Raw genomic sequence first — 8806 nt, forward strand, 5'->3', positions numbered from 1 at the left:
GGGGGGGGGGGGGGGGAACCCCAAAGTGTTGCAACACATCCGCCCTCGCTGTCTGGTTTGGGGGGGGGAATTAGGCACCCCCCAGGACACATCTGTCCCCGCCGCACCCCTCTTTCCCCCGACGCCCCCCCGCGCACAGGGGGCTCAGCACCCCCAGCAGCGCCTGTCCCCCCCGAGTCCCCCCAGTCCTCCCAGTCCTCCCAGTAAAACCCGGCAGAGGGCACCAGTAAGCCCAGTTTGCTGCCTCCCACCCCCCCACACGCGTCCCCCCCCCCCCCCCCCCCCCCCCCCCCCCCCGTGCTGGCAGGGGGTAGAGGGTGGAGGAAGGGGAGGAGGAGGAGGAGGCGAAGGCCGGGGCCGGGGGGATTTAAGGGCTCGCTGTCCCCCGCCCGCCTCCGCTCCGCCGGCCGGGAGGGACACGGGCGACAGCGCCCAAGTTTGTGCGGGGACGTCCCCGGGCTGGCGGTAAGGGACCCCCGCGGCCACCGGAGAGACCCCGGGCAGGGCCGGGGGGCCGGGGGCGCGCGGCGGGGACACGGGGGAGCGGTGGGGACACGGGAGCACAACAGGGGTCGGATACGGGGTGGGGACACGGGCATGCGGAGGGGACGCGGGGGCACCAGGGGGACGCAGGGACACGGTGGGGACACGGGCGTGTGGTGGGGACAGACTTGCAATGGGGACACGGGCGTGCAATGGGGACGTGGAGGGGCAGTGGGGACGTGGAGGGGCAGTGGGGACACGGATACGCACTTGGGATGTGGATGTGCAGTGGGGACACGCAATGGGGACAAAGATGTGCACGGGGATGCAGGCATGCAATGGGACACAGGCACATGCTGGGGACATGAGGTGGGGACATGGCATGCAGTGGGGACATGGGCATGTGGTGGGGACACACATGCGAAGGGGGACAGAGACACAATGGGATGGGGACATACGATGGGGTCCCAATGTGCAGTAGGAACGGACACATGTAATGGGACAGGGAGGTGTGATGGGGACAGGGACATGCCATGGGGACACAGACGGAAGATGGGGACCTCAGCGTGCAATGGGAACACAGACCTGATGGGGACGCAGCCACACAATGGGGACGGGGACACGCGATGGGGACACAGCCGTGTGGAGGGGACCCCGACATGCCTCGAGCACACCACGTGCAGCGGGGCTGGGGATGTGGACAAAGGGGCACCGGTGGCGGGGGCAAGGGGGGGCGTGCCACCATCCCCCAACCCGGTTGGTGCCAGCGAGGTGACGCCCTGCAGGAGGGGGGCTGACACGTCCTGGTGGGGGCACAGCCGTGACCGCGCAGGGAGGGGACAGTCCCCTCCGTCCTCACTTGGCTGAGCCCGGGGGCAAAGGTCTGGGTGGGCAGAGCGGGGAAACTGAGGCATGGAGAGGGGAGGGTGCTGAGCCCCCGCAGCTTTCTCCCACCCAGCCCCTGCTGCTGGTGCAAGAAAGAGAAGCATCGAAGGGCACGATGAAGGGTTTCCTCCTCACCCTCCTGGTCCAGCTCTGCTCGGCATCGTTGGTCCCCGGTAGGTGGGGTTTGGGGGGGCTGTGCCCCAGCAGCGGGTGCGTTTGGGTGCCGCTGAGCCCCGCTGGTCTCCCTGCGCCCTGGCAGAGAAGGAGAAGGACCCCGAGTACTGGCGGCAGCAGGCGCAGGAGACACTGCGCGACGCCCTGCGGCTCCAGCGCCTCAACCAGAACGTGGCCAAAAACCTCATCCTCTTCCTGGGCGACGGTGAGACGGGGACCCCCCGGCGGGGGACTGCGGGGGGCTGCAAGGTTGGGGCAGTGCAACAACGGGGTGGTGCAACAAGCAGGGCGCTGCGATGTGTTGGGTGCTGTGATGCGTTGGGTGCCGCGATAAACCGGGTGCCGCAAGGCGCTGGGGGCTGCAATAAGTTGTGTGGTGCGATGAACTGGGCGCTGCGACAACTTGGGTGCTGCAATAAACTGGGTGCTGCAGTGAACTGGGTGCCGCGATGAACTGGGTGCTGTGAAGCATCGGGCACTGCAATGAGTTGGGCACCGTACTACACCGGGCGCTGCGCTGGGCGCACGCCGCCTCTTGGCGCCTGGCCCGTGCTTGGCGGGGCGGTGACGGGGCGCCCACCCCGCAGGCATGGGCGTCTCCACCGTCACGGCCGCCCGCATCCTCAAGGGGCAGCTGCAGAACCGCAAGGGCGAGGAGAGCCTGCTGGAGATGGACAAGTTCCCCTACGTCGCCTTGGCCAAGGTGAGCCCCCGGGGCCGGACCCTGGCTCCCGCAGGATGGGGGCCGCACGCCGCAAGGTCGCGGGCAGGCAGCCGTCATCGACCGGAGCCGAAATTAGGTCACGGGCGGGCAAGCGGAGCTGGCTGACGCCCCACGCCCGGCCGCCGTGCCAGGGCTCGGCCCCGTGGGAACGGGGGGGGCAGGACGAGGCTGCCCAGCCGTGGGAAGCTGGGACCCCCTCCCCTCCCTTCTCCTGGGGCTATTTTGTTGAAGAAAAGGCTTTTTTATATTAAATTGGAAGCCCCGGTTGCCTCCTTTCACCCCATCTCTGCAGGGGATGCTTGTGACAGTGCAAAAGTTGCTGGCTTTTCTCTCCCTGCCTAAAAATGGGCTGAGAAAGGGCTGAAACCATCAAAGCACAGCGAGGGGATGACACACACACATCAAGGGCTGTGAGGGGCAAAAGAGGGGGCGCTCGGGCAGGATGTGGCCAAGCAAAGCAGGAGGGAAGCCCCGGGATGGGGCGATGGTGAGGATGATGACGGTGAGGATGATGATAACGACAGAGGGTCGCTTTATTCCCTGTCCCCCCCCAGACCTACAACACCAACGCTCAGGTGCCCGACAGCGCGGGCACGGCCACCGCCTACCTCTGCGGCGTCAAAGCCAACGAGGGGACGGTGGGCGTCAGCGCCGGCGTCACCCGCGACCGCTGCAACACCACCAAGGGCCAGGAGGTGACCTCCATCCTCCGCTGGGCCAAGGATGAAGGTGAGCGGCCGGTGGGCACGGGGCAGGAGCGCTGGGTTTTGGGGCCATTCCCACCATCCCATGAACTCGTGGCGCAGGCAAGGCGGTGGGCATCGTCACCACCACGCGGGTCACCCACGCGACGCCCAGCGCCGCTTACGCCCACTCCGCCAACCGCGACTGGTACTCGGACGGAGAGATGCCCCCGGACGCGCTGGAGGGCGGCTGCAAGGACATCGCGCGGCAGCTGGTGGAGAACATCCCCGACATCGAGGTGGGCGCGGGGCCGGGGCCACCCCGAGGGAGGAGGTGTGGGCCCAGCACCACCGCTGGGCGCAGGGCTGGGACCCTCGGGAGGTGGGCGAGGAGCCAGGATCCCCAGTAGACGCTGGGCTGGGACCGCCGATGGGCACAGGGCTGGGGCTCCAGGGGACGAGGGGCTGGGGCCACCCATGGGTGGTGGGCTGGGACCTGGCAGGTGCCGGGCTGGGACCACCAAAGGCTCCAGGGCCAGGCCTGCAGGTACATACAGGGCCAGGACCACCAGGGAGTGCAGAGTCAGGACCCCCAGGAAGACGTGGGGCCAGCATCCCCAGTAGCCGTTGGGACCACCGACGGGCACAAAGGCAGGACCCCCAGCAGATGTGGGGCTGGGCCCCCCAGTGCCCGACCCCAGCTTCCCCCAGCCCACAGAACCCAGCTGCACCCATGGGCGCAGGGTGCCAGCACCGCAGCAGACATCCCGCTCTCACGCTGAGACACAAACCCCTTTCTCATGCTTCCCATGCCCAAAAAGCTGCATTTTCCCCTCAGTTCTGCCCCTCATTGTGGATTTGCACAGAAATTCAGCCCTGTAAATAAATACGCTTCTGTACTTCAAAATAGCCCCAAAGCAAAACATCTAAGCCTGTTATTTAGCTGTTTAATAGCCTCTTCTTCTGTTTTTTTTCCCTTTAATATAATTTTAACTCTGTCCCAGGCTGGAAATAATTATATAGTGGGGAAGAGATTTTTTTTTTCCCTTTCTCCCTCTTCTTCCCTTAATAATTTTGGTGTTGTTGTTTTGCTGCTTTATAATTCACCTTCTGCGGGGTGTGTGTGTGTGGGGGGAGAATACAAAAAAATAAATCTCTGCCTAGTTATAAATAACGGAAGCCAAATACCTCGGGCTCCAAAGCAAACAGCCGGAGCCGCGGGATGGGGCTCCGTCCCGGCGGGTTCACGCGGGGACCCCGGCAGGGAGCATCCCTGCCCGCCGCCCCCGGCGCGGAGGGAAAAAAAAAGCCAAAGCTGCTGCTGGAAATGGTTATTTCTGTCCTCAGCGTAATTAATAGTAAGAGATTCGGAGTTATTTCTAGTGAGGTGAAATTCCTCGGGTGTTTTCTCCCGGCTTTGCACACCGCCAGGGTTTTCCTGGACATCATGCTCCAGCAGCCTCCCGCCAGCCCAGCTCCATCTCCTCGGGGTTTGCCTCCCTTCCTTTCATTATTATTATTATTTTGTAGGGGAAAAAATAATTTTAAAAAGAGGCTGTAGTTGTGTTTCTAAGCCCGGCAGCGGGTTTTTCCCCCGCAGGTGATCCTGGGCGGCGGGCGGAAATACATGTTCCCCAAAAACGCCAGCGACGTGGAGTACCCGCAGGAGGAGAAGCACCGGGGCACCCGCCTGGACCGCCGGGACCTGGTGCAGGCGTGGCACGACACCAAGCCCCCGGGGAAGGTGACGGGGACGTGGGGGCCGCGCTGGGGTGTCCCCCCCCAAACCCGCAGAGCCGCTGCTGCTGCTCCTCAGCGGGAGATATTTTGGGGAGGGGGCAAAAGGCGGCTGCGGGGCTGGGGACGGAGGCTGGTCCCACCTGGGAGGTGACAAGCCGCGGGGCTCTGTCCCCCCCCCGCAGGTCGCCAAGTACGTGTGGCACCGGCGGGACCTGCTGGCGCTCAACCTCAGCCGCGTTGATTTCCTCCTGGGTGAGTCCCGGGGTGCCCCCAGCACCCCGGGGATGTGGAGGGACCCCCAGGGGTGCAGTGGGGACCCCTCAGGGTTGGGATTTCTGCCGCCCCCCCCAGATGCAATTTTTTTGTCCGTCCCCCCCCCACCCCCCGGTGCAATTTTCCAGCCCCTTGGGGATGCAGGATTCGGCCGGGTGGGAGGAAGGAAGGGCCGGGAGCATCCCTCGGCTCCTATCTAATCGGAGCCCGGGGAAGGGGATCCGGCGCTGGGCAAAACGCTTGAGCCAGCACAAAAAGCGCCCGGCACGGGGTTGGGAAAGGGCGTCCCACCCCCAGCACTGCTGTCCCCAGGTCTCTTCGAGCCCGGAGACATGGTGTACGAGCTGGACAGGAACAACGAGACCGACCCGTCCCTCACCGAGATGGTGGCCGTGGCCATCAGGATGCTCCAGAAAAACCCCCGGGGCTTTTTCCTGCTGGTTGAAGGTGGGTGATAAAGGGAGGGGGGGCAAAGCAGGGGTCCAAGGGGGAATGAGGAGGGTGAGGAGGATGCAAAGCAGGGAATAAAGAAATAAAGAAGGCAATGGGGGTGCAAGGGGTGAAAGGGAGAGCAATGGGGGGTGCAAAAAGGGGGTGAGGGAGCACAAGGGGGAGGTGCAGAAATGGGGATGGGGGATGCAAAGTCGGGGTGTAAAGGGAGGAAGGAGGATGGGGGGCTGCAAAAGGGAGGCAAATTGGGGGAGAGATGGGATGGGGGATGCAAAAAGGGGGCATAAAGAGGGAGCTGGGGGTGCAAGGGGGGACCAAGGAGGGCAGTGGGCGCACGGGGGTGCTGAGCGGGGCCGGGCCGGCTGCAGGCGGCCGCATCGACCACGGGCACCACGAGGGCAAGGCGAAGCAGGCGCTGCACGAGGCCGTGGAGCTGGACCGTGCCATCGGGCTGGCCGCCCGCCTCACCTCGCCCCAGGACACGCTCAGCGTGGTCACCGCCGACCACTCGCACGTCTTCACCTTTGGCGGCTACACCCCCCGCGGGAACCCCATTTTTGGTGAGACCCCCCCCCCCCAGCCCCAGCATGGGGACACCCCGGGGACATCCCCATGCTGACGGTGCCCCACTGCCAGGTCTGGCGCCGATGCAGAGCGACGTGGACCGCAAGCCCTTCACCTCCATCCTCTACGGCAACGGCCCCGGCTACAAAATTGTGGGGGGCGAGCGCGAAAACGTCTCGGCCGTGGATTTCGGTACGTGCACCGGGGGCAAAACAACCAGAAACGGTGGCGGCGGTTCAAACTATCGCTGCTTTTTAACTCCTTGTCATTGTTTTGTTTTTCTGTTTACCCCTGCCCAGCGCACGCCAACTACCAGGCACAGTCGGCCGTGCCGCTGCGCCAGGAGACCCACGGCGGCGAGGACGTGGCCGTCTTCGCCCGCGGCCCCATGGCCCACCTCCTGCACGGGGTGCACGAGCAGAACTACATCCCCCACGCCATGGCGTACGCCGCCTGCATCGGCCCCAACCGAGCCCACTGCAACGCCGCCGGGCGCGCCGCCGCCGCCAGCCCCCTCCTCCTGCCCTTCCTCACCCTCCTCCTCCTCCTCTGCTAGAGCATCTCTTGCAAAACATCGATGGGGAGGATTTTTTTTTAAATCCTCCCTCCTCTCCCTCCCCGCCCCCTCCCTTTTTTTTTTTTTTTTTTTTTTTTTTTTTCCTGGGGTAGCGGCGCCCGGGAAAAGGCAAAAAAGAAAGACTCAGCGGAGCAAAAGCAGCCGCCCGCGGTTTCGGCGGCCACGGCGCGCTGGGCTCTGCCCCTGTGAGCACCGCGCTCCGCCCTGTCATTAGCGCTGCTGCGCGCCCGGCCCGGGGCCGCCGCGGGGCTCGGGCTCGGCGCTGCGGCCGGAGAACGACCGGAGGAACGAGGGGGGGGGGGGCAGCGCGGCTGAGACCGACCCCGGCACCCAGCTCATGGCACGAGTGAGCGGCCCGCTGGAAAGCACCCGCGGGTGGGGGAGCGGCAACTCACCGGGCGCTCCCTGCGTCGTTTTGCCTCTTTTGTGGCTTTTTTTTTTTCTTCCTCTCTTTTTGGCCTAGGAAAATCCTTCGGTTTAAGGCCATTTGCTGCCCGGGGGCTTCTCAGCAGCCTGGGGGCTCAGCACTGCACGGAGAGCGGAGCCGATGAGGATTTAAGGGGCAGCAGCCGGTGCTGCTCGTCCCTCGTTAGCCTCTGGTAATTGGGGAGGGGGCCCCGTGGGGAGGGGGCGGCGAGGGAGGGGCTCCGGGTGCACTTTGGGGGGCGGCTGTTGAGAAGTCGGGGGGTAGAGAAGTAGGGGGAGACCCCAGAGAGCGGCTCCGGGGGTGCAAATGGTGCCCTGCGTGTGCAAGTTGTGTCGGGGGCGAGCAAAAGGTGCTCTGAGTGTGCAGGGGGGGCTCTGAGTGTGCGGGGGGGGCTCCGAGTGTGCACATCTGGCCGGTGCAGCTGCTGCCCTGGGAGCAAAGGAGGCCGTGCACATGCAAATGAGGCCTTGCATGTGCAAATGCAGCCTTGCACGTGCAAATGCAGCCTTGTGCATGCAAATTCCACCCTACACGTGCAAACGGAGTCCCGGGTGAGCCAAGGGGGCCGTGCCCGCGCAGGTGGCACCGTGCACACGCAGACGGTGCCCTGGCTGCAGCTGCTTGCTCAGATGTGCGACCGTGCACGTGCAAATCGCGTTTGTGCCCCTCGCACGCCCGAGCGGGGCTTTGCAGCCAGCGGCGCCGCGCAGATGCAGCCCCCGAGGGGGCTGTGGAGCTGAACCCCCCCCCCCGAGCACCCCAGGATGGGCACCCCCAGCCCCCCAAAAACCACGGCGGGCGCCACGAGCCTCTTGCCAGCCTCTTTATTTATTTACCAGCCTGCCCCCCCCTCGCCCCCCCGACCTTTTAAATAAACCTTCGCTTCGTTTTCCAATTAACCCAGCAGCAAACTTTGGAGCGGGCGAAGGCGGTGACCCGAGCAGCATCGGCTGGGGGGGGGACGGGGACAAGGGGGGACACCCCAACTTGGCAAGGGGTTGGCGTCGCTTCGGCACGAGGCTTGGCCGAGGTTCCCCCCCCCCCGAGCCGCGGCCACCCCTGGCGCTGGGGCTTCCCAGCAGCGGGCGGGCGCCGCGCTATGTTTAACCGGCCCTGGGGTCCGCGCGGTTTTGGGGGTTCGAGGGCCCCGGCCAGGAACCGCCGGCACCGGGGCCAGGGCCAAAGCGCTGCCTCTGCCAAGGCCCCGCCGCAGGGGCTGGAGGTGGAAAAAACAGCAAAAAAAAAGAAAAAACAGCAAAAAAAAAAAATGAGAGAAAAAAAAAAAAGGATTTGGGGTTTGGGTTTGGGGTTTGGGGGGCAGCAGCGAGGCGAAGGTGGGGTTTGCGGGCACAGAATGCGATGGGGAGGGGAGTGGGAGGCGGGCAGCGGGAAGGGGGAAAAATCCCAACATTTGGAGGGATTTTTGGGGAGGGATTTTTTTGAAAAAAATCCCCCAGTTTTTTGGGCGGCTGGCCCAAAAAAAAAATCTCAGCTGGGCCCTGGCTGCCCCCACCCGATCCCTGGCCCCGCTCCGGCAGGAGGAGGGCTGCGGTGGGGACCCAAAAATGGGAGCATTTGGGGTTTTTTGGGTGTTTGTAGTTTTCTGTTTTGAACCTTGGGATGGCGCCGCCGTGCGGAGCCTCAGCCCCCCCTGCTGCCAGCGGCCGCCGGGGGACCCCAAAATCCGACCCCCCCGGCAGTGCCCCCCCCCCGCAGCATCAGCCGTAGCGATAAATAGACCTTTATTTTATACATTGATCACGAGAAACACAAACACATGGGTTTTGAAAAAAAAGAAAGCGCCTCCCCCCCCCCAACCCCTCCCC

At 64.5% G+C, this 8806-nt stretch overlaps 1 protein-coding gene across 2 annotated transcripts; it reads left to right on the forward strand.

The window, feature by feature from the left end:
* Positions 1 to 309: 309 nt before the first annotated feature.
* ALPL (alkaline phosphatase, biomineralization associated) lies at positions 310 to 6763 on the forward strand. 2 transcript variants are annotated; one of them, XM_035312812.1, is made up of 12 exons: positions 310 to 465; positions 1427 to 1541; positions 1628 to 1747; positions 2130 to 2245; positions 2821 to 2995; positions 3073 to 3248; positions 4550 to 4693; positions 4872 to 4941; positions 5275 to 5409; positions 5781 to 5972; positions 6049 to 6168; positions 6276 to 6763. In XM_035312812.1, the coding sequence occupies exons 2-12, from the start codon at positions 1484 to 1486 to the stop codon at positions 6530 to 6532; spliced, it is 1563 nt and encodes a 520-aa protein (XP_035168703.1). In that variant the 5' UTR covers positions 310 to 465; positions 1427 to 1483; the 3' UTR covers positions 6533 to 6763. The 2 variants fall into 2 exon arrangements, with proteins under 2 accessions (XP_035168703.1, XP_035168704.1); XM_035312813.1 differs by having other exon boundaries at positions 1442 to 1541.
* The last annotated feature ends 2043 nt before the right edge of the window (positions 6764 to 8806 follow it).

This window comes from Oxyura jamaicensis (assembly GCF_011077185.1).
Source record: "Oxyura jamaicensis isolate SHBP4307 breed ruddy duck chromosome 21 unlocalized genomic scaffold, BPBGC_Ojam_1.0 oxy21_random_OJ73000, whole genome shotgun sequence".
Taxonomy (NCBI): Eukaryota; Metazoa; Chordata; class Aves; order Anseriformes; family Anatidae; genus Oxyura; species Oxyura jamaicensis.